Source organism: Telopea speciosissima, chromosome 8, assembly GCF_018873765.1.
Source record: "Telopea speciosissima isolate NSW1024214 ecotype Mountain lineage chromosome 8, Tspe_v1, whole genome shotgun sequence".
NCBI lineage: Eukaryota > Viridiplantae > Streptophyta > Magnoliopsida > Proteales > Proteaceae > Telopea > Telopea speciosissima.
Window position 1 is genome coordinate 2,329,908 of NC_057923.1, and position 25,015 is coordinate 2,354,922.

Consider the following 25,015-nt stretch of genomic DNA (forward strand, 5'->3'; position numbering starts at 1 on the left):
GGAATCCCTACCCTTTAAAAGACTAGGAAGTAAGTAATTTACAAGAGGGATAGCAAATGGTAAAAATGAGTTTTCAAAATAATTTGAAACTGACTTTTTATTATGTAATTATCATAAATTTGTCATTGTCATTCACATTTTTCCAATACACTTGTGAAATGATGATATGATTTACTCTTGTTCAAAAGGTGAAAGATAAAGATTATGGATTATTTAACACCTTAAGAGATGTGAATAAAAAATTCACTTCCACAAACCCAAGTGAGGGTGACATAAATCTCATTTGAAAAATAAGAAGATCACTTTTATATTTTGATTAGCAAAGTAATGATCGACCTTTAACTCTTTTCCTTCTTTTAAAACAAAAGTGGATTATCACATCAAATTGCATTTTACATGGTCAATCGCTTGTCACAAATGGGGGGTAACAACCCCTTACCATTCAGCCACGAGGACCACCCAACACTTATTAATCATTCTTAACTTTCAATCACCTTTTTCCTTTTTAATTAAAGATAAGATTTGTATGAAGCAACTATCCATCGTTATTAATGACAGTTGAGTGATGTTTCCTTAGCTCAATCTCCCACCATTTTAAAATTCTTCAAACCTCACCTCTTCCCTCTTTGGCCCATGGCCCATGGCCCATGGCCCTGTTATTATCATGTTATTAGGATTTGTTTCCTGAACAGTCTAGCTCACTTGGGAACCTCCTGTGCGGCACTTATTCTTCTCTTTACTATTTCTTGTTTGCATATCAAGATATTTTTCCCCTTTTTACGAATCAAGTTTCAGGCTTTCAGCCCGTTATAAAGTTGATTGTTTGAAATTTTGAACTTTAATAATTCACTAAGGCCGATTTATGTGCAAGGTCAGGCTATCCCTTTTTCTATTGTATGTATAATAATGAGTAAGAGATCTCTACTTGGTCGCATGGTCTCTACACAAGCGTCTGGGCCAATGGGGGAGTATGCCTGGGTATCTACCCAGGGGGCAGAGGCATCATTTCATAGTGCCATGTGAGAGGGCATAGGAAATACCACCAAGTACAGATCTTTTTTCCATAATATATATATTTAAAAATATGGCCAAATGTTCTCCATGCGGGAGTATAGGCTAAGCGCAAACATATGGGGGTGGGTGAAATCACCACCCTACCCCCCCCCCTCCCCCCTAAATAGAAGAAATGCCCACCCCATGTGTTTGGGCGGGCACAACCTGCACTACGACACTGAGGACATCAGCCCTAAAACCCAAGGCCTGGCAAGGCTCAACCCAAGGCCTCAGTCCAAGTTCAGCACAACCCTAAGGCTATGTTTGATTGCAAGGGGATTAAAGGAAAGGGAAGTGAAAATTTTCAAACCTTAAAAGGAAACTATATGGAATGATTTGGAGCAAGTGATATAGTCCAATGGGGGTAATGGTTATAAAAGTTTCCTATTTAAGTTTAAAAATTTCCCTTCCCTTTCCCTTAATTTCCCTTGCTACCAAACGGAGCCTAAAGTATCCCAAGCCTAGATATCTTAAACCAGACCCAGTTCAGGCCCGTTTGAGCTTGGTGGGCTTGGGCTTGCGGGGCCAAACTTGCACCCTACTTGACACTATTATGAGAAAGAATCTCATCCAACCACCAAACCTTTGGATCAAGGGATTCTTTCTTCATCATAGCCGTGCACCTAAGGAAAACTTCGGTTGGTGCTTTAATTAATCAAGAGTTTGAATTCCAAGAGGTAGTAGGTGGTATAGTGTAACCGGTTAGTGATGCTGTCCTACGCCTTGCAAAACTTGCGCGCCCTTGTCTGCCTCCTAATCACTAGTCATTAATTAATCCATGATTAGTGGATGGGGAGTAAGGGACAGAGCCCTCCCCTTGACTCCTTGCCTTCTAACCCCAAAACATCATTCCTTGTGCCTCTTTCCCACCCGCGTATCCCTCCCCCTGTTTACTTCCTTCCCATCAAAGCAACCGTTGCCCGAGTTGCCTCTACCATCCTTAGGACCACTACCTAATCTAATCTACTTTATTTTATTTTATTATTTTTAATTTAGATTTAGAATATAATTTCAAGGAAAAGGATGGCACGCTGCCCGAGTGCTTAACCTGTGTCATTCTCTCTCTTGTTCTTTGGAAAAGACTTTTTTGCCCTCCTATTTGCTAGCTTTGTGATTGGTACGTGTCACTAGCTTAGTGAAAGTTGGCGACATATCCAACGGCCTTCTCTCCTAATTTTTATTTTTTTCTCCTCTATTCCTCTATTAATTAAAAATTTAAAATAGGTGATGTACATGTAACACATATAATTTATAAACTTTATTCTAAAGTTAAAGGGATTAAATAAATAAATAAAACAAAAGACTTTATGCAATGTCATATATGAACATGGTTGTGCCTTCAACTGTTAGATGGGGCAAGAGGGGAATATATTGTTACACTTTTGCATCCTCGCATAAAATATGGGTCCAATAAATATTAAGGGAACCAAAAGAAAAAAGGTGGGGAATCAACCAAGGATTTAGTTCAAGTTATTGGCATCGATATTTATCGTCAGAAATACTAATATTGATACATATCGATCATATCAGACTGAATTAGAATCAAAACATCATTTTTTCAACAAAAAAAATGTGTGTGCCCACACCATATCGATCGATCCCAATACAGTCGATCGTGACCAATACTGATACCTAAAACCATGGAATCGACATACCCAATCAACCTAGCCATTTGATAATTGCCACACAGCAGTTTGGGTTAACATTTATGGACTATAAATCCTATAAATCCCAAAGGCTTCGGCTAACATGCCAAAATTTCATATCAATCTAAGTTTACCAAGTGGTAAATTCATAAAATAAAATATATAAGAATATATCGAATAGGTGCACGAGACCATGCTTCAAGGTATCATCATCACTATCATATGTTTACCAAAAGAAAGGTATCACTATCAGTCTATCATAGCAATGTATCGGCTGATATGTACTGGTATCATCAAAGACCAATACCGATATTATACCACTACAAACAGACGGGTAGTGTTGGCCAAAAAGTGGTCATTTTTTAAAATACACCCCATACCAGCCTGATCCATAAACCTATAAAATTGTATATTGAATTTAAGTCTAAAACTAGGGGGACAGTTCTCTGTTTGGGTGCGTGGCCATTGCACCAACATCGGGGGCCAATGGATTTTTATCCGCTGTTGTAACTGCAGCGCTGCTGTACTCATCGTGCGGCGCTGCAGGTGCCATGTGTGCACAGCAAACCCCACATGGCACACATGGCACCTGCAACGCCGCATGATGAGTACAACAGCGCTGCAGTTACAACAGCGGATAATGATCTAGGGCCAATGGGAATGCATGTAGAAAAATCAACAGAGGTGTCATTTTTTATTTTCATGGGGGAGGCAATGTCATTTCACAGGGCCTGTCCCTAGGCGCAATAGCCACATTTCCAAAAGGGTTCCTTTTTTCCTTAACATTAAATATAGAAAAAGAACCCTACTAGACTGCGTGGTGCCTCCAACAGACATAGAAATAATGAAATAACTCTCCTACCCACCATAGAATGAAAATTTTCATTCTTATTTGGATGCTCTGCACTTGTTGGCCCATGTTGTTGCATGACCACACAACTTGATAGCAGTCCCTAGCCAGAATAAAAACATACAAAAAAAGTTCTTTGTGAAGGATACAAGGGTCACGCACAGTGAGGGACGAAATGACTATCCCAATCCCATAAAACGTGGAAATCCTACACCCAAGATGCTAACATATACTCTCTTTGGCTGAAATAGAAATTTACCATGTCAAATCTCCCAACTTCCAAGCGTCAAGTTCAGGAGGGCGGATCATGTGGTGTTTATTTTATTTTATTTTTTTATGGTAAAAAGCGGATCATATGGTGTGCAGAAACCTTTTTCCCCACGAGCGCATAAAAACTGAATAGACTGTCGTCATCCACACCGAAAGCCAACGTCGGCTCAGGTAACGTACCAATTCACCTAACAACTCTCACGAGACCCGCGTGATGGGTTACCATATAATACAAACTGACTTCCGAAACCGTCCAGGGTCCCTCGGCATTATCTAGGATCGTATATTCGTATATCCATATTCCATGATGGGTTCCTATCAATATCCGACACGTAGCAAATCCATGTATTGTGTGACCTTGTAGGTTGTTTTCACCCCACTAGAACGGAGTGCAGCTCACGTTCACGTACAAGAACCATCTCAGGCACACATATGAAATCCACTTCAAAGTTAGATTCCATCTGGGTGCCTCATGGGCGTACAAGATGGTTCTGTACGTGAACCTGAGCCAGCCTCCTCTTAACGGTACCTCACCCAATTTAGATTTGAGTCCACTTCGAATGGTTATCATTTCAACCAATTTGACATAGCCAATTATATTTATGCCAATAAACCCTAAATTACCGAGTTATCTTGAGAACGGATTCTAAGGTTTTTGGGATTGATTCTTGTTGATTGAGATTGTTAGGAATCGATTCATTCCCAATTTCATGTTTTGAGACTTTGGATCTAACTATCCCATGGAATCTGAAATTCATCCGAGGTCCACTAAATTATAAATTGGGAAAAAGAGTGGACTCTCTCTCTCTCTCCCGTCCAATGGAAAATACCACTCTACCCCTCCTATCCCATCCTGCCCATTGGTCAAGTACATGGGAGGCGTGCACAACCTCTACCCTTATAATTTAATATCATTTTGTCTCTCTTATGAGACCTTCAATAATTTAATATTATTTCTAAGCACATAATCGTAAAGTAAATATAAAATAATAAAGACACATGAACAAAGATACAGAAAATACAAGGATACTTGCTGGTGTAGTTGTCTTGATGCTAGTGCGATTCAGCCTAGACCCACAGGAGGTTTCAAGTTTGAGATCTCCTATTCCTCATCTCCCCTGTCCACATTAAGGGTGTCAATTGGGATAGTTCTCGGTATTTGAGATGGGACGGTACCGGTATCGGTACCAAAAGTGTCAATCCCAGTACCGTTTCATTTAGTTAACGGGACCAAACCTAGATCTCTGTCCCAATTACTAGTGGGACGGGACAGTACCGATTCTTAAACGGTTCTAGGCACTGTAGAAAAAGGGAGAAGAAGTTTAATTGTTTCTAATAAGGCGGGTTTATTAGTATTGCGGAATTTTTTCACTATCATGAAATTCTACTGCTTTTTATAAAGCAACTTAAATTATGAAATCATAGTTTTACTTCTTCAAACTCCCTAAGATCACATGTAATAAGCTTTTCATTTTTTTTTAAATCTATAGAAATCCTACATAATAGAATAATCTCATTGTGTTTCCTCTTTGATTTTCCGAAACAAAACTCTATTCATCACACATGTCACATGGTAGTATCGTACGAAGTGCAAAAAGGAAGAACCTAGTAAATGTAATTGGTCGAGGGAGGAGGGAGTAGCACTGTAGTAGGTTATGTGAGAAAAGACTTCAAGCTACGATACTGTAGTAGGTTCTGTGAGAAGAGACTTCAAGCTACGGTTGTTGACCTGTTGTTCCTCTTCGTATTTTAAAGGCAATTAGTGAAACCCTAATGAATCGTAATTCTTATACCCTTTTTTTCTTTTTTTCTTAAAAAAAAAAAAGAAGATCTTATATACTCTTTCTTTTTAAATAGTACTAATAGTTTCGGTACCATCCGGTACCTAATTGGTATTTTGATACTGGTATCGTTGGGAATCCGGTCCCAGAACTGTCCCGTTCCATTTATCATTCGGTACCAAAATCAGATACTAGTATAGTCCCATTAGCAAATGGGACGGTCCGATACTGAATTTTAACGGGACGGTATTGGGACGATTCCCGGTTCCGCTCCCAAATTGAAACCTTTAGTCGATCCGTACTAATAATTGATCGTATCGAACCAAACTCATGATTTTAGCTATCAGGATCGAACCAATATTGGTATGGGTATCAATTCCTACTGGCTGTAGAAATGATTGTGCCCTCGAAGATACTGATTCAGTATCATATTTTAATAATTTTACCTTTTATATCAGTATCGGCCGATACCGATACGGCGGATTCACAATCAACTAAAATGATGACCGAAGTGGATTATTTTGCCCTTAAATTTAGATTTAAAAAAAAAAAGGATTTTTTGACCACTTAACCCTTAATAGGAATCAAGGCCACCCATCCGTAACTCTGAATCGGATCGACTCATCGACCAATAAGCTTTACGATACCAATAATATTTAATACCATGGTCCCGAGGAAAGAGTACAAAGTAATGTTTAGGTTAACCAGGGTTAGGTCTACAATACAGACCTTGATTACCTCATAAAGAAGATGAGAGAGAGAGAGAGAGACATGCTTTTGGTCTCGAGGTCAGGTGTCAGGGGAGGTGAATTCACTATTCAGGGTGGTGTCTGAAGGGAGCTGGTTTTGTCCAGTGCTTGGGGGCATAAGTGGGACCTACAAAGTCAGTGATTGTCCAATAACTAAGAAACACATGTGGGTCCGGTCGTGTTATGTTGGCGGACTTTTCTAGCCTAGCCACCGGGTTGACCCTTCCCAAACGGAGTTAATCCCATTCCACGGAAAATTATTTTACTCCACGAAACGCGCCGGCACGCCATGTAGGTCTGGATAAGAATTCGTATGACTTGTGGCTTTGACACCTTGACCAAACCCGCCTGTGTTTAGTTTCTTGGGCTGTTGGGCAAACGAATGTAGGTGTCGGTATCGGTCATCCTCTATATTGGTATCCGTATATGGATCGATCCAATATTATCATACTTATAAAGGTGTTTATTGATTTGGTTTTTATTTAAATGATTCAATTTGATTCATGATATAATGGATAAAAATCAAAACTAAAATAAATGTACAACCATGCTTTTGATGTCAACAACAACCACAACAATTCAGATCTATCCCAATTAAATGAGGTCGATTATATGAATTTTTGTTCTCCAATCAATTTTATGCGAGGTTATAAAGCTTAAGCTATTCATATCTTTGTTTTCACCATTTCTCATAAGGTGATTTTAGGTCATTGTCCTTTTAATTTGTTCAAATTAAATCAAATCAATGCTCCATATGCCACCTCAACCTTGCATTTAATGTTATTGTGTAAAAATAAATAAATAACGATCAAGTGTTGTCTGGGTCATAGGGATATCTTACACTCTGTCAGAGTGTTTTTTTTTATTATTTTTTAAGGAAATAAAAACTATAAATACACATAAATAAAGTTCAAGGGTTCTTTGGGTCGTCAAGGATCTCTTACACTCTTTTACAGTGATTTATTTATTTATTTAAGGAAATCGCCGACAAGAGGCATAGGTACCTCGACAATTTAAAATTACTTTTTCTTTTTATTTTTTGGTAAATTCAAAAATGCTTTTCCTATAAATAATAAGCGATGAAAGAAATAAATGAAAATGACATAGGTACCCTGACGGTTCAGAAATACTTTTCTCATAAATAAGTAAGTGATGAAAGAAAGGGATGAAAATGACACTCAACATTAGACACTCTTCAATTGCATATCCTAAGCTTATATGAGGGATCCATTAATAATACATGGCCTCCTCGATTTCCAGAGCAGAAGAATGGTTGTCTCTATTGTTGTTTCAGTCCTCTTTTGTTGCAGTTTATATGAATACTGATTTTGTAAGGAATTCTTAAGAATCAAATGTCGGGAAAATATACCGAGGGTTACAAGCAGCAAAAAACACAGGGGCAAGCGGATGTAATAGTCTAGCAGACTCTCAAGAGGTCACATTGATTGATCTCTGGCACATGGTGTGCAAAACAGCAACTTCGGAAACCATCGCGCAATAAGTGAATATCTTCTATGATGCCACGGCAATACCAGGGAACCCTCCATTCACCAACAATCATCTGTATTGCGCATTGGGAATCCCCGATCAAACCTGTATCTGGGGCAAATTCAGTTGCTGGCTTTGATCATTCCCTTTTGATCAAGCACCCAAAACACCGGTAACTGATTCAAGTTGAATATAAAACAGTCCTTCTCTTGCCGGGTTCGTTAATGCCCCTGGCATTCCATGTCTCAACCTTAATCATTGAAGGGGTGGGGAGGTGGAGTTATGCGAGAGCTACTCCTACCATGGATGGGAACTTTTTAGTTTACTAAACGATGTGTATCACTTTATGAAGGGTTCTAGAACTGTATGTTTTGTAAAGAGATTGAGGGATGAGATATCTATTGCCAATAAGTGGGCAGTTAAGGCTAGAGTTGACCAAGAACTCTCGGCGTCTGTGAAAATGATCTTGAAGCCTTTTATTTTATTAAATTAATGAGAGAAAGAATGCCACCGGTCGTGTCAGACGCATCGCCCTTGTGTCCTAACACAAGCGTGCACGAAATGATTGACGCATCCCTAGACATTTCCAGGGTTCCAAGGGATGTAGCGGTCATTTCATGTGCCCTTGTGTCAAAGAACAAGGACAGCATGCCCTGCATTTCCCTAAATTAATTTAATTTTTATCTCATAAAAAATAGATACAAGGCCTTCTCAATTGAATATAGCGTTAGGCGTCTGGCAACATGTATCATGTTGTATTTTTTTCCTCTCATTTACCAAAAAGAAAAAAATATCCTTTTTCTCCCCATCCCTTTCATATATAATATCAAATTTTTTTGGAGAGATTTTTTTTGAATTGCGCTAATAATTATAGACAGGTTTTAGGTATCAAAGTTTGATAAGCTGTATCGGCCAACCATATCAGTATCGATCATGGGTGAGATCGATACATGTTTGATGCTGTATCGATGGTATCAAAACAGGAGAGGGCAATATAGTAAAAAAAAACTATATGAGTATATTGAGGGGCAAAAGTGTTTGATCTGGCCCAACACAATTGATACCACTCCCAATATTGTGCACTAAAACCATTATTAGAGATGTCTATCAATGATCAATGGTCAAAGATTTGTGAATGCTGACCTTTCTTCTCATCAATGATAATACACTCCCCAGAATCTAATAACATCCCTTTATTAGACGAAGTCGATAATACACTCCCCATTGTGCAATACCTTCTCCCATGGATCCAAAAACTGCGGTCAAGGAATTACCCTTCACCGTGACTTAAGAAAAACTTTAAAAAAAATGTTTCTAAAACTAATTGTTCTAATCTGATCGTCACTGTACTTCAAAAGCAATCCCCAACTGGGGAGTTTTGCATCCTATTGTCCTTCTGACTAAAGTTTCAACATGTTTTAATTAAGCATTGTAATGAATCTGTCAACTAATTAAGTTGCTTATTTCTTGGCGTCCATGGCAAAATTTATTGATTTAAATGTTTTTTGTTTTGGGGTGGGTCCCACATCCCATACACGGTGTGAGATCCAATGGGGAGAGGATCTGACTCTAGTTATGCCCTTTATTCATATTTAATGTTGATAACAATTGTTTTATAGACCGACCAGATAGAGGCACTCAGAGCAGAAAACAGGGGGTGACCTCCTTTTCTAGTTGTATTTAAAGGGGAAAAAACACCAATGATCGAAATTAAGTAAATCAATACGAAGAAAATGAAAAAATAAATAAATAAAAAAGGATCAAAAGACCAACTCGTTTTTGGTCGGTCGCTCGGCCCAACTATAATAAACTATGGTTGATTCCGTGATGGTATCAACTCTCTATGTCAATGACATGGAGACCATTGGCTAGAGTGTTACACTACATTTCTTTTATTATAAAGTAAAGGGAGAGTGTGCTCTGCGTGGGACGCGGGGTTACGTTACGTGTAGCAGCCATTGATCACCTGCACCCCAGTCCATTGGGGGCAGAATTGCCACCATTCATGAGGGGGCGCCAGTTATTTCCGCCCCCCCCCCCCCCACAATATGTTGGGGCAGGTGCATCCCACGCAGAGAACGTTTCTCCTAAAGTAAATTTCACTTGATGTATTTCACTTTTAAACATCTAGGGGTAAAACACTGCTCCGATGCAGGCTAGGCCACGACAACAATACCAAATCAAAGTAAACTCTAACACTTGACATGTCCCTCCTTGAAAAAAAAAGGTCAAGATTGATCCATGCGATGATGGAGGAAAATTATGTTTGGGATGTCTCACATTTGAAATGTAATATTTGAGGTAATAGGAGTGGCAATGATGGAGATGGGTAGCGGGTAAGTGATGGAGAAGGGTAGTGACTTTAGGGGCCCAGTTATTACCAAGATAGGTGGTAATCACATACCCAAACAGAGAGCATGTCTAGGGGCGACGGGAGGACACACGGATAGAAGAGAGAAAGTGCTATGATGAGTGTTGATGAAGGGGTTGCACACGAAGGCATTGCAAGAGCTGCTACATGGTGTGGAGATTGCGATGAATGGGTGTTGGATGAGCAAACCACAACTACAAGAGGTGGGAGTACTCAATGGCGAGAGGCAAAGCAATAGATAGCAATAGGTCGTAATGTAGGGAGGGGGGAAGAGAAATAGAGAGGGGGAGAGAAGACAAACATAGCAATGGTTTGTGAGAGAGACGCAAAGTGGGGAAGAGGAGGTTGTCGATATTGTTGGTAGTGGCAAAGGTGTCGGAGAATAAGAAAGTTTGGTCAGAGACTTGTTTCGACAAAATTGAAAATATGAAGAAAGTGCCTAAACATAAGGGTAGGGAATCGCTACAATCACATGACTCCTATGCTCAAACACAAGGAATACCCTTGTTGAATGTCATTGTACACTCTCATTGGCCCGCACTGACGCAAGGCCATGGACCTGAGTCACTTGATACCTTTCTTTTTCTCTAAACATTAATTTTACGTTAAATTAATGAGCGCTGGGAGCAAAACCCCAATGGAACTATTTTCTACTCTACATTTTGCATGCAATTCGAAAATGTTTGCTTTTTTGTTTTTCTTTTTTTGGTAAACAAAAATGTTAAGCCTTTCAAAACACTGTATGCTACATGTGCTCATGTTAGCATCCTTCCCATATTGCATTTACTGTTGGGATCTTTTGACTATTATGCTTGGAATGAACTCCATATAAATGCTTCATAGCTTTCACCTTTCATTGGAGGATTTGCTTTTCCTTGTCCGCCCTACAATAGCAACACATCACATCCACAATTAAATCCACTTCTTCCAGTACTCCATTGCCATGGAAACCTAGTAAATAAAACGGAACAGCCTCTCAATCTATTTCTTTCATACCCTGATCTTTTAAAGGTCTTAGTAATCAACATCATGGTTTTAGTGCAGGGTTTCGGTCAACCCGGAAACCACCAGTATGATATTTGATTGCTATCGGTATTGATCCGTCATATCGGACAAGTTTGCCTTTGATTCTCTTTTTAAAAATGGATTTTTGGCTATTTTACCATTTATCCATATCGTGTCACCGATAGGATATCAGGATCGATATGTCACTTGCAAAATCGATACGTATCACCCAGGCGATACAATACTGCTACCTCAAACCATGATCGACATGATACATTGGTGCCCATGTCGATCTCAACTGATATTTATATCACTATCAACAAGGATTGGTAATATTAAGTCGGACCTGACCATTTTGCCTATCAAAATACCGATACTTAAAATTTTTACACCATTTTACCTTTCCATGTAATTATTCAATCACTAGAGTATCAATATCATATCAATATCGGGTAACACCGATACCGATACTTTGAACAATATTTCCTGAAACCTATCCAAACCCAATAAATAACATTATGATCCTTCCCATACCTTGCCATGGCGGGAGCCTCGTGCATTGAGTGTGCCCTATCCAAACCCAATAAAGACACATTTGTTTGAATCTGAATCAGCTACCCACATGGGGGGGACGGGTGGGGACAGATCTAACCCCTCCATGGGGCATAGGTCCCACATCCTAGAGGTGGGGTCCCACATTCCCATGGAGGGTTCAGATCTGTCCCCACCCGTCCCCATGTGAGTAGTAGATCTGAACTCCATTTGTTTGCCCTTCCTTTCCGCAGAACGAGCATCGACTGAAAGCTGGATCACGAGGTTGTGTCTTGTGGGCCAAGGTGAACTCCACGTATGCAAAAAGAACTAGGAATCAAAGTAAGCTCCCATTCCCATCCCTTCCCATTTCTCGATTTCTCCCACTCAATTAAAACCACGTTTATATCATGTGCATTACACATAGTCGCATATGCATATAATGGTTCCCTGATTTACACGCATCTTTACAAATATAAATGTTAACCGTCACCATGTCACTGTTCCCCTCGTAAGCAATCCACACCAAGAATATAAAAAAGTAAAATAACATTTTACTTATGTGTCAAATTTCATAATTTAATTCAATCAAATACCTTATTTTGTATTGTTACACATCTTATATATCTTCATGCATGTATATCAGTACTTTACATATTATTGTGCACTCTATCAACTCTGAGTGAAAACAAACGGTTTAGATTTAAAAAAGAATGACTCATATCTGTTTTATGATTTTTGGAAACATTATTTTCTATTGTTACATGGATAACAACTCTTCATCCTCGACAAAAATTTTTTTTAAGCCACGATGAAGAAATATCGAATTTCTTCACCAATGACCATTATTAAGCTTGAATGGGTGTTAGTAAAATTTGAAAAACCTTACATTCAACACATAAGTAAGTCAGTAATAATGACCTTAGATATATGGATGAACACTCTACTCAACTATGTTTATTCTACAATCTATAAAGGAGCAAAATGTTGTTGTATTGTGGGAGATTAAGAAAGGGAACAATATCCCACCATTTAATGGAAGCCTAATTTTTATTTTTTTATTTCTTTTGGATACCAATATTTTTAGATTCAAAGAAAGAAGATACTAAAAAATGAAAAGAGCAAACCAATTAAGATCAAGTGGGCACTGAATGCATCAGATTTGCAAAAAATTTCTCAATGGGAGAAAAAGGTTCCATGATGACTAGACTAGGAATCCTTTCCACTTGCTTTGCCATTTTTTTCAACCACATGTATTGATATATAATTTGGTATATTATAAATATTAGGAACCATGTTTAGGCATTTCCTTGAGTACGTTTTAAACTATTTTTGTAAGAGTTTACATCAAATACACTTCCTTGATTTATTAAGATATTACAACGACACATTAAGATATCAAATTAATATGAAATTTTGACCAAAAAGAAATGATAATGTAGGAAACACAATATTTTAAAATGATTATTAGAGTGTAGATCGTTCTCCACTGATACTGACCTAGTCCATTGTGTTAGATGACCCAATCGAAAAATTATTAAAGCAAAAAATGTAGGTTGGTGATCCACAGCCACGAAGTTTCATTTGGTGCTGGTTTTAAAGTTGATCCGATTTTGATTTTGGTCGATTCGGATTGATTGATTCTATTCCAAAATCTATGGTTAGGGTAATTTTGAACTGATTCGAATCGATTCCTCAATGATCCTGACTGATTTCTCATCGATTTGGATTTAAATGGATCAGAACCAATCCAAATCCTGAGTCCAAGTATTTAAAACTTGATTAGATCACCCCAAAAGACCGAAATTTCTCAATAACAAAACCAGAAGGAAAGAAAAACTGCATAACATGTCAAGGTAGTAAAGTGTGAAAAAAATGTTAGACAGAAGCCAAAGTCTCCCATTCTATTTCCTATGTAAACTCAATTTATAAGTTATTTTTTGGGTAAGAGGCCACTGCGTGGTCTCATGCTTCCAGTACCAATGCGATGATCAACGAGAGTGTGCAGGGGATTGGATTTTTTTATTTTGGGGTGGTAGGGTGGTAATTTTCACATGCAGATCACATGTCTATGTGGAAAAGGATCCATGTGATCAAGCAATGGTTTTTTCTCTTATGTGTTTTAGGAGTGAGGAACCTCAGCTCACCCTTGTTTTACATGGGTGATTAAGCTAGGTAAACATCGGGTCCATTGAAACCCCCTATCACAGTAACCGGCAGATCTAGGGGTCCATGAGAATCATAACCACTTGGGATGGGTGACCCCAAGGGCTAAAGAGGAGTTTAACTCGATCAAGATTTTTATGCCCCTTCTCTTGGGTTGTAAGATGTGGTTTCTCTCTTTCTCCGAGGCTAGATACCCTAATAAGAATATACCAAGGCTTCTCGGTCCCAAACAAGGTTATTGAACATGGTATTGACAATCGTGCTAGTATCAATCTCGACCATAGGTCTTAATCTCAGTTTCAATAGAAATCGAGAAGAAACCTTGAGCCAATATTGACTCGCACCAAGTTTAAACAGTTTTGATCATATTTTGCATGTTTAAATCGTTTCGATTAATTTTGACTATTTTGTACCAGCCCGGTTTGATTAGTTTCGATAGTTTCGATCAATTTTGTCATGCTATGACAGATCAAGTTTTGTTCAGAAAATACTAGATTTCAATCAAAATTAAGAAAATCTCTGTTTGGATTTTGGTTGAAACCAAAATTTAGAACCTTGGTCTCAAGTCTCGACCAATATCGATACACTATGGATTGGGCATATCGAACTGATTTAATCCGAAAAACTCTCTTTGATCTATAATTTTTTTGGGGATGTTTCGATATTTATATATATATCGGACTGATACGTTGGGTACGATAACATCATAACATGGTGCCAAGACTCCCAAGTCCCAACAACCCACTACAAAGAAAATTTTCCACATAAATAAATAAACAAAAAAAAGTTAATTAAGATGAATTACTTAAACAATAATAAATAGAAAATCCCATAAATAAAAGAAAAGTAGTTACGATAAAGAAATATTGAATGCATTTTAATAGCTTTCGGGACACAGATTCCCCATTCTGTTGCTTTTTTTTTTTTTGGTAGAACCCATTGTGTTGCTTTAGACCATAACACAACTGCTAAAAGACACTAAAGTGGGTCCCCCGTTAGTAACCTCCCCCGAATGCTTTTCCCCAACAATGTAATGCCAACACGTGGCAACTTCCATGCTGCCGTTACGACTTACTCTTTTTTTTTTTTATTTTATAGATAGCAAGGCCGTTACGACTTACTAGTGCCGCTTCCCTCCTCCACTTTTAAATTTACAGCTTATTCATATATTACCTCTTCATTAACCAAAATAGATATATATTACCTCTTCTACTAGTACCCATTTACTCTAAAAATATATTACCTCTTCTACTATTACCCATTTACCCTTTGGATTTAAATATGATGTCCAATTCTACTGTCATACACTATGCATATGAGGGCACTGTAAAAGGTAACAGGGTCGTACCAAAAAATAAAGAAAATATAAGGTAACATGATGCTTAATCTTTGTTATGTTCACCTAACTACTCACTCAGTTCCCAACTCTCACTGTATTTTGTTTAGATCTCTAACTTCAGCATTAGAGAGTCTACTCAGAGCTAACTTCGACCCTTTCTCTTGCTTTATTTTTACCTTGTGGTGTGCAGGTCTCTGCACTAAAGTAGCAGATCATATTTCAGTAGCAACATGTATCTTATTCATTGTATTACGTATATGTATACATATCGATATCTGTCTAAGACTGATATCCATACGGGTTATTTATAAAAATTGATTGTATCAATCAAAAAATGTATTTTTATTATTGAAAAGTTGTTTATTGATCTCAAATCGGTTTGATATAGTTAATACATGTCAATATTGGTATCAATAGTGATGGATATGTTACTTGCTAGCTAGAACATAGAAGAGTGCACCAATAAGGAATGATAGAAGAGTTTCATGAGGATAGAGATGTCATTGGTGGCATCAAGAATGATATACCATGGATTTAAGTATTGGTACAAATTGGTACGGATTGATGGATATCGATAGTATATTAGTATCGTCTTAGGGGTAAATTTGTTAAAAAAAATATTTTTAAGGTAAAATTATAGATGTAAACGGATTGAATTCGAATCAAATATAGCACTATTTGCATTCGTATAGTTTGTGATACCCATTTTTTCGAATACGGATTCCCCTAAACGGATGTGAACACGAACTGGATTGACTATCCATTTACACCCTTAGGAGTCTGCGTTGAGCGGAAGAGAATTGTAGATGATGAAATTACTAGGGTTGTGTTGAAGGACTACAGCCACTACCCATTAGGATTGATATTGAAGGGTCCTATTTGAATTTACATAGGTGTCCTCGTGAATTTTTTTCTTCCATCTAACTTATTGTTTAATTACATATACCATGTTGTGAACTAATAAGGGTATTTTAGTACTATAAAATAGTATTTATAAACTTGATATTTAATTATAGTTTTTATAAAATCAGACTGGATAATATAGTGTTTGAATGGATTCAAAAAGTTTTTGGATACCAAATTTTCAAATACGAATTCCAATAAATAGATAAGAACACAAATCGGATCAGGATTTTGCGTATCCATTACATCTTTAGATAAAATGATCCAATCCAACCCTAATGTCCCCTGTGCCAAGACATATAGGTGGCAAAATGATTGCTCCGCCCCACCCCCGTGAAAGGCAAAAATGTTCGCCCTGTTGATGCTCTTGTGTGTACTCCAATTGGTCCTTTGCTTTGTGCACTGAGTCACGCTCATTCACAAAGAACTATTCCCCTAAAAAAAAACTAATGCAAGAGGGATGGTATATGGATACAATGAATTATTTTTCACATCACCATCATAGAATTATTTTTTTTCCAAAATATAAATAAAAAGAGGGATGGTTCTCTAAGCAAGTGGCATAAGGAATGCACCAATGAGGTGCCATGAAATAATATATTATATTGAAGGACAATCAAGTCATTTCACATACAAACGAAAGAGATAGACACATATGTAATGAGCGTACCCTACCTAGATAGCTCAGAGAACCCTTTCCCATATAAAAGAATTGGAAAGAGAGTCTCTCCAAAAGCGAGCCCTATGCATTCAGACATCAAATGGGGCAAAATGCCCCGCCCCGGCCCGCCCCGCCCCTACCCATGTTAATGATTCCGTGCACACTCCTATTGAACCTCAACTAATGCAGTGGCCATAGTCATAGACAAAGAACATGTTCTCTAAATAAATAAAGGGCAAAGGATGATTGCATGGACTGTATCAGTATGGGGCCAATGAGAGCAGGCAAAAAGGCATCGACATGAATGAGATTTTTTATTTTTGTTGTTGTAGGGAAGTAATTTCGCGTGGTGGCGTGAGTTGCTGGAGGGAGGGGCCACGCAAGCAGGCAGCGTTTTATTCTCATAGATTAATAAATAAATGTAACCATGGTTTAACCAGGGGAGTTAAATAAAAGCCAACCCACAACCCTTTTAAGGCCTTTCCCGGTTCCTCCTCCGATCCTGCCTGTAAATAGCATGACAAACCCATTCCCCGAGAACAGCACAGCAACTATGGAGTTCGAAGGATAACGGCGTTAGAGCTAGCGTGAGTGCGTTACTAGAGTAAGAGTTCAACGCCAGAGCCCGTAACTTCCGGCTCCAGATAACGGCGTTCCAGTTTAAGATCTTGTTGGTGTGTTACTTTAAAGCCGCCCTTGCGACCTCGAGAGTTGGGAACTTCCCCGAATATTGTCGCATTTTTTGGACTTGCCGGTAACCGGTTGGCAAAGACGGTCGTAGATGGTGACCGGGGTTACCGGTTGTCTCCTGACTCATCCGGTTATAATTTGACCGCGGTTGAAATGATTGAACGCTGATTTTGACCCGTGGTTAAGTCTTGCAGACTGCAGTACTGGTGACGACTACTGTACGATGGTTATGGCAGCTGGACCTCCCCAGTGGCCTATCAGAGAGAAAAGAGAGAGGGAGCATTGTTGGCAGCAGAAGAGAGAGAGAGAGAGAGACAGAAAGAGTGAGAGAAAGAGATAACTGAGGAGCAGGACTGCATGAGGCAGATGAGGAGAAGGAGATCGAAGAAATGGTCAAATCGGGACAAATCGCTTACAGAGAGAGATATTGCTTTCCGTCTCAAGTCTAGGGTTTCAGGGGTTCTCCTTCCCTTGGACCTTTGCGTAAATAGGGTCCTTATATCACTGTGCTGCGTTTTCTTGGGTCTTTTTAGTTGCTAGGGCTCTGAAGACTTTGAAATTTTGGCTGAGGAGCTGCAGATGAGAGATCTACGCTGAACGTTTTCGAAGATGTCTGTTGCAGAGGTTTCGATTAAAGGAAATAGCAGTAACGCCAGGGGAGAGAGCTTGTCTTCCGGTTGCAGCGAGCCTAATGTTGCCGGTGCCGGAAAGAACGGCGTACCAGAAACCCCTCAACTATATACATCTTTTTCAACCGGTGGAAAAGGTAATTCCGGCAGGTTTCGGCTTATTGCAAGCGACGATGAAGTTTTTGTTTGCGGTTTATTTCGAGGGATTTGCTTCTGATACTGTTAATTGTTTTTGTGATTTTGGTTGTTGTTGTAGATTGTGAAGACGCCCTTTATACAGAGCTTTGGCATGCTTGCGCAGGTCCTCTCGTGACGGTGCCGCGCGAAGGGGAGAGAGTTTTCTATTTCCCCCAGGGGCATATCGAGCAGGTGTAGTTGGATCCTTCGAACATTTTGCAACTTCTCTATTCCTCTTCCCCTGGCTATCTCCTTATTTCCACGCCAGTGCAGTTTTCGTTGTTTCTGTTTTCCTTCCATTCAGTTATTTTGAGAATTAAAAATTTCCGTAGAATTTGCTGCTTCTTTCGTATTTTTTTTTTTTGCGGAAATGGATCAGTAGTCAATTTTGTTGTGTTTTGGAGGGATTTCCATGCTTTGGCTGTGCTACTTCTGTCTCTTGCCTTTCTTTGCTGTTGGCGTTTATTTTGATGTATATTCGAGTTTCAATCCAGGTTGAGGCATCAACGAATCAGGTCGCTGACCAGCAGATGCCGGTTTATAATCTTTATCCTAAGATCCTCTGCCGTGTGATTAACGTCCAATTAAAGGTATTGTGCTTCATCTCCGTCTATTAGAAGTTCTAGGTTTTTTGTGATTACTACGTGATCCTCTGTCGTGTGGGTTGGGGTTTTCTTGTTGACGTTTGTATTTCTTCGTTCGCAGGCTGAACCTGACACCGACGAAGTGTTCGCCCAAGTGACTTTGCTTCCTGAAACAAACGTATGCCTCATTTTAGGGTTTTCCATTTTTGTTATTTCTTTTCAGGTCAGAAAATATAAGAATATGGCCCTAATAATCATGTATTTCTGATCAGCAAGATGAGAACTCTATAGAGAAGGAGTCCCTGCCTCCTCCTCCTCCACATCCTCATGTACACTCGTTTTGCAAGACCTTGACGGCCTCGGACACTAGCACTCATGGTGGATTTTCGGTGCTGAGACGGCACGCTGATGAATGCCTTCCACCACTTGTTAGGCTTTTCTTCTTCCGTACTTTAATTGCTTTTCATTTCTCCTCAGTGGTTCTAACTCCTAAATGTTTCTGAGAGTAATTTCATCATTTTACCTCAACAGGACATGTGCAGGCAACCTCCAACCCAGGAATTGGTGGCCAAGGATTTGCATGGGGTTGAGTGGCGGTTTCGGCATATATTTCGTGGTAAACTACTGTTTCGTTTCGTCATTCTGAATTGTATCTGCAACCGAGGGATTACTGATTGTCAAGTTGGGAGAACTCCCTGGCTAGATGAAAGTTATAGGTGGGGAAAATATAAACAGAAGTTGCATATTTCTGGAGGTGTCCCCTTTGTTTTGATTATGGTTTTTGGCTAGATTGTTACTCACTTTAACTATTAAAGTTCATGCTGGCACTGGAATGGAATTTTTGCTGATTTGCCAATTTTTGATGGGATTGAGGCAGCTGTATCTGGAATGACAGGTATTGGTTGAGTTTTGGCAATTCCACTATGCAGTGAGGTGCTGTAAATCACATATATAGGCAATACTATATTTTAGAGGCAAATCAACTGGATTATTTTTCTGTTGGAGAAATCCAGTCTAAACCAACTTTTTTTTTGGTTTTGTATTTTGGTTGCTAGCAGAACCCATTTAGTGGGGATAGGCTTAATTGTTGTATTTCGGTTGCATATGAAATGAATTTTGTAGTGGTCTTCATCTACTATGGACATGTAGTTTTTTTGATTGATTTATTACTCTGATAATGCCAGGTCAGCCTAGGAGGCATCTGCTTCAAAGTGGTTGGAGCGTCTTCGTCAGCTCCAAAAGACTTGTTGCTGGGGATGCTTTTATTTTTCTCAGGTTTATTATTTTCTTAATGGTTATTTTTTATGCTTGAGGTTCTTGCTCGTGTCTGATATTGTGGCTATTTCTGGCCTCCAGAGGTGAAAGTGGGGAGCTTCGCGTAGGGGTCAGACGTGCTATGAGACAGCAAAGTAACATCCCTTCTTCAGTCATATCTAGTCACAGCATGCACCTTGGAGTCCTTGCAACAGCATGGCATGCTGTCTCAACAGGAACCATGTTCACGGTGTATTATAAACCTAGGTACGTGATTGCTGCTCTTAATTCATTGCCTTTGTATCATACACTAAAGCAGTAAAAAATTCAGTTGTACATCCTCAAACCCTGCAACTTCTATAGCATATGGAGCGATGGACGGAGACACCGCCTCCCTCTAAAAAAATAAAATAAAAAAGGAAATAAGATTATTTTATTTTCTGTGGGGTTTACCTTTCACTTCAGGCAATATGTAATACTACTGGTGTGATCCATAAATTTTGTTGGCCAAATGCTTGATCCTTTGAGACTACTTTGTTTCTTTTCTAAGTTTTAGATGTTTCACAAGAATATGTTGGTAGTCTAGAAACTATCTATCTATCTATCTATATATATATATATATATATATATATTGGCATTCGTACCGTCAATCAGCATACATATATATGGGATGAGTTGGTTATACAGTTCAAAACGGAAGAATACCTTGTCAACACCTTAAAAGGAATCCATACTTAGCTTTTGAGTGCATTCCGTATGTACCAGCACTTGGGAACCTTTCGAAGCCCAGATGTTCAGTGTATTTGCCTATGGTGCAGGGTAAGCGATTGTTGTGCTTCTTAACTGCACCAATTTTGTTCTTGGGATGTTCCAATCTACCGGCAGGATAGTTGGATATTTGTCTATCTGATATTGATATCTCATTGACATAAAATCTGATTGGGTACTGAATACTGATAATGTACAATTATTTAAAATGTCTTTACAAAAATTTCTTCTTCGTAAGATGCCTTTTTTGATAGGTCTTACATAGTGCTCTGAATTGTATGCCTCTGTCATTTGAAAATCCAGGACAAGCCCTGCAGAATTTCTTGTTCCATGTGATCAGTACATGGAATCAGTCAAGAACAGCTATTCTATAGGGATGAGGTTCAAAATGAGGTTTGAAGGTGAAGAAGCTCCTGAGCAGAGGTATCATTCCATCGACTTGGCTTTCTCACTGTAGTGACTCCTGTGTGAATAGATCTTTTGCTCCAAGAATTTTTGTTTGTTGATATTTACTTTTTTTCCTGGTGAAGGTTTACAGGCACCATAGTAGGCATTGGTGATGCCGATCCAAACAAGTGGCAGGGATCAAAATGGAGATCCCTCAAGGTAGTTTATTTGGTGTTTAGATTCTTGCTCTTGCTCTTGTATTTTTGATTCATTTGTATGCTTAAATGCCTTATTCTTGTTTATTTAGGTCCGATGGGATGAGACTTCTTCTATTCCTCGTCCAGATAGAGTTTCTCCATGGAAAATAGAACCTGCTTTGACCCCTCCAGCATTGAATCCCCTTCCTGTACCCCGGACAAAAAGACCCCGTGCAAGCATGGTGCCGTCATCGCCTGATTCCTCTGTTCTCACAAGGGAAGGTATAGCACAAACAGTGTTGCAATAACATGTCTAAAATATATAACAAAGGAAATATGGGGGGGGGGGGGAAAGTCGAATAGATTCTTGCTAATATTGCGTTATAGGTATCAAATTTGCTCAGGACTTGTTTATTTTGTCCAGGTTCATCTAGAGTGGCAGTCGACCCTTCTCCAGTAAATGGATTTTCAAGGGTATTGCAAGCTCAAGAAATCTCTACCTTGAGAGGCTCTTTCCCTGAGACTAATGAATCAGATACTGCTCAAAAGCCACTTGTATGGAATCCTTCACATGAAGATGAGAAAACAGACATGGTTTCTGCTCAAAGAAGATATGGAGCGGAGAATTGGGTGCCTCTGGTGAGGCATGAGTCAACTTATACAGATCTACTGTCGGGTTTTCGCACACCTGGTGACTCTGCTCATGGATTTTGTCAACCGTTTGTGGACCAAAACTCAGATGATTCTAATCCAATGAAGAAGCATTTCAGAGATGATGAAGGGAAATTCAACTTACTTTCAGGCCCATGGTCCATGATGTCATCTACTCCCTCCTTGAAAATGTTCGAGTCCAGTATTAAGATTCCTGCACAAGCTGGTGAGATTCCTTATCAGAAACCTGGGAATGGTAGATATGATGAGTTGAATGGATATCTTCGAACAGAGCAACATCAAGGGAACTGGCTGATGCCTCTTTTTCCACAATCCCACTTGGAAAATCCTCATACAAAGGAGCTGAGATCACAGTCTGCATTATTGCAACATGAGGCTGTGAAACCCAAAAGAGATGGAAATTGTAAGCTCTTTGGTATACCCCTCGTTAGAAATCCTGTGGCATCAGAACCAGTATTGCTGCATTCAAGTACAGCTTATGAAACAGAAAGTCATATCCATCATGTGATGCATCAACCGCAGGCTTTGGAATCGGATCAACATTCTGAGCAGTCAAAGGGCTCGAAGTCGGTGGATACAGCTCTTGTGGGTAATGAGAAAGAGAAACCCTTTGAAGCCTGTCAGCAGCTTTCTAGAGAGGCACAGAGTAAACAACATGGCTCAACAAGGAGTTGCACAAAGGTATTTTCTTTCCCACAAGTTTTATTATCTTTTAGTGTGATGTGGCATGCAACTTTTTCCTTGATATTCCATGTGACGAACATTTTTTTGGTTGCGTGTTCAACACATGGAAACAGCCACTCTTTCGAAGTGGGAGGGGGGAGGCTGCGTACATTTGCCCATGCCAGACCCTGCAGTAGCATGAGCCTCGTGCACTTGGCGCTCTTTTTTTTTTTATTAGTATTATTATAAAATGCCTTTGCAGATAGAACTTTTGTACAAACAAACATTTTTGAAAAAAGATACATCTCTGGTCTGACCAAAAATCTGCCATGTGGCATGATGGATGGGTCCCATTTTGTGGTCAGGTGGTAGCCCTTAGGTCTTCAGCTCACATGTCAAGTTTCAGCAGCTTAAGCAGAGTTTGCTGAGTTGCAAAGTATGGCTATGAAAATCCAGGATTATGGAAAAATGTATGGTAGTGGCTGGAGTACGACCAATGGTGTGCATGTACATATGTGGGGATGTATGGCAATACATGAGTATATGTGGAACTAGAGTGTAGGGGACACAATCTATATCCAGACTGCCCATCACCTATCCAATGTTGGAATTGCCACATCATTCTGTGACATGGCAAAAATTTATGTACCGTCAAGGGAAGGTTATCTTGACTGGCTGTGAAGTGGTATATTTTTATTTTTCTTTTGCTACCATTTTTATTGATTGTGCCACATCGTCATATGCTTTTAGCTTTGGTATTTACCCTGTGCCAAGGATGAATGGATGATGTCCCCAAAATTCTGAATCCATCTAAGCTGACACACTGCCTATATTTAGGGCCATGCACAAAATTTTATCCTGTTAACAGAAGTAAATCCAAAATGATGATGATTGATGGTCATGCAAATTCTATTAATGAAATTTCATCTGTAAGTGATTTAATTGATTGGATTGGTTTCAGGTTCATAAGCAGGGGATTGCCCTTGGCAGGTCTGTGGACCTTAATAAGTTTTACGGTTATGATGAGCTGATTGCTGAACTGGATAAGATGTTTGATTTCAATGGCGAATTAATGGCTCCCAACAAGAGTTGGCTGATTGTATATACTGATAATGAGGGTGATATGATGCTTGTAGGAGATGATCCCTGGCAGTGAGTATTAAAAAAATTTGTAATTGCCATTTACCTTTCCTGTTTAATAGTCTAGTGTATATGTTAATTGCCCTAAGATCTATTTGCATATTAATTTGGTTTTTCGTTTTTGTCCAGGGAATTTTGTAGCATGGTTCGCAAGATCTTCATTTACACTAGAGATGAGGTTCAGAAAATGAACCCTGGGAATTTGAACCCGAAGATCGAAGAAAACCCAGTGGTAGCACACGGAAGAACGGGTGCAAAAGAAGTGAAATGTTTGCTGCCTACTGGTGCAGATATTCCTGATATTAGTTAGGTTTACCTTGCTGGCTGTGGGTAAGTACACATATACCCTTTCATTTGCTATCTTGAGGAATGTGTATATTCTATTATGGGGTTCATAGTGCCCCCCCCCCCCCTACCCATTCTTTCATTGCTGGGTTGGTAAGTAGTTTGAGGTCTCAAAATATGGCCTGAATACCCTGGGCAATGGTTATTAACCCAATCTTTTAAAACATGAAAAATGAAAATATTCTTAACAGTCTGTGTAGTTGCAGGAGATGCGATTAATTAAGCTAGTTATTTGGTTTTCTTGTACCAAAGTTCCATCTTTGTTTGCTACTATCAAAATGTCTACGTTATTGTATTTTCTTTTCGTCTTTCAACAGGTTCCTGAAGGTGGCATTTAAGACTTGTCAGCAAAGGTGATCTAGGTTTGCATTGTACGAGGTTATTGAGAGTTATACCTCTGTACTACAAGTAAATCCCATCGTCCAGGATATGTGGCCCCATCGTGTCTCCCAGTTTTGAGGTATTGTGATTTTAGGTCACAATAAATACTGGCGATGATGCTTTTGTCCAAGAATGATATACATATAAAATATATGCGTTATATACATATCCTCTGCAAGGATTAGGCGACCTTGCGTTTACAACCATGTACATAGCTCCTACAACCCAGGCTCGTTTGTTTGTTTCTTATTTTCTACCTTTATACCATTCCTTGTATCCAGTGACCAATGTTTTCTGATTGTCCTATTCTCTGT

General features: G+C 39.1%; 1 protein-coding gene across 1 annotated transcript; it reads left to right on the top strand.

Moving 5' to 3' along the window:
* The first annotated feature begins 17,755 nt into the window (after positions 1-17,755).
* On the top strand, positions 17,756-25,015 carry LOC122670832 (auxin response factor 2A-like). The gene is made up of 15 exons (XM_043867838.1): positions 17,756-18,269; positions 18,389-18,501; positions 18,804-18,899; positions 19,015-19,071; positions 19,166-19,321; positions 19,425-19,509; positions 20,078-20,168; positions 20,250-20,414; positions 21,220-21,339; positions 21,447-21,522; positions 21,611-21,782; positions 21,925-22,853; positions 23,797-23,987; positions 24,105-24,305; positions 24,638-25,015. The coding sequence occupies exons 1-14, from the start codon at positions 18,113-18,115 to the stop codon at positions 24,283-24,285; spliced, it is 2,589 nt and encodes an 862-aa protein (XP_043723773.1). The 5' UTR covers positions 17,756-18,112; the 3' UTR covers positions 24,286-24,305; positions 24,638-25,015.

Coding starts and splice junctions, on each gene's coding strand:
- LOC122670832 (XM_043867838.1), top strand. CDS start 18,113: ATGTCTGTTGCAGAGGTTTCGATTAAAGGAAATAGCAGTAACGCCAGG. Junction 19,322..19,424: donor ATGAATGCCTTCCACCACTT/GTTAGGCTTTTC, acceptor TTACCTCAACAG/GACATGTGCAGGCAACCTCC. Junction 21,783..21,924: donor CTCTGTTCTCACAAGGGAAG/GTATAGCACAAA, acceptor TATTTTGTCCAG/GTTCATCTAGAGTGGCAGTC.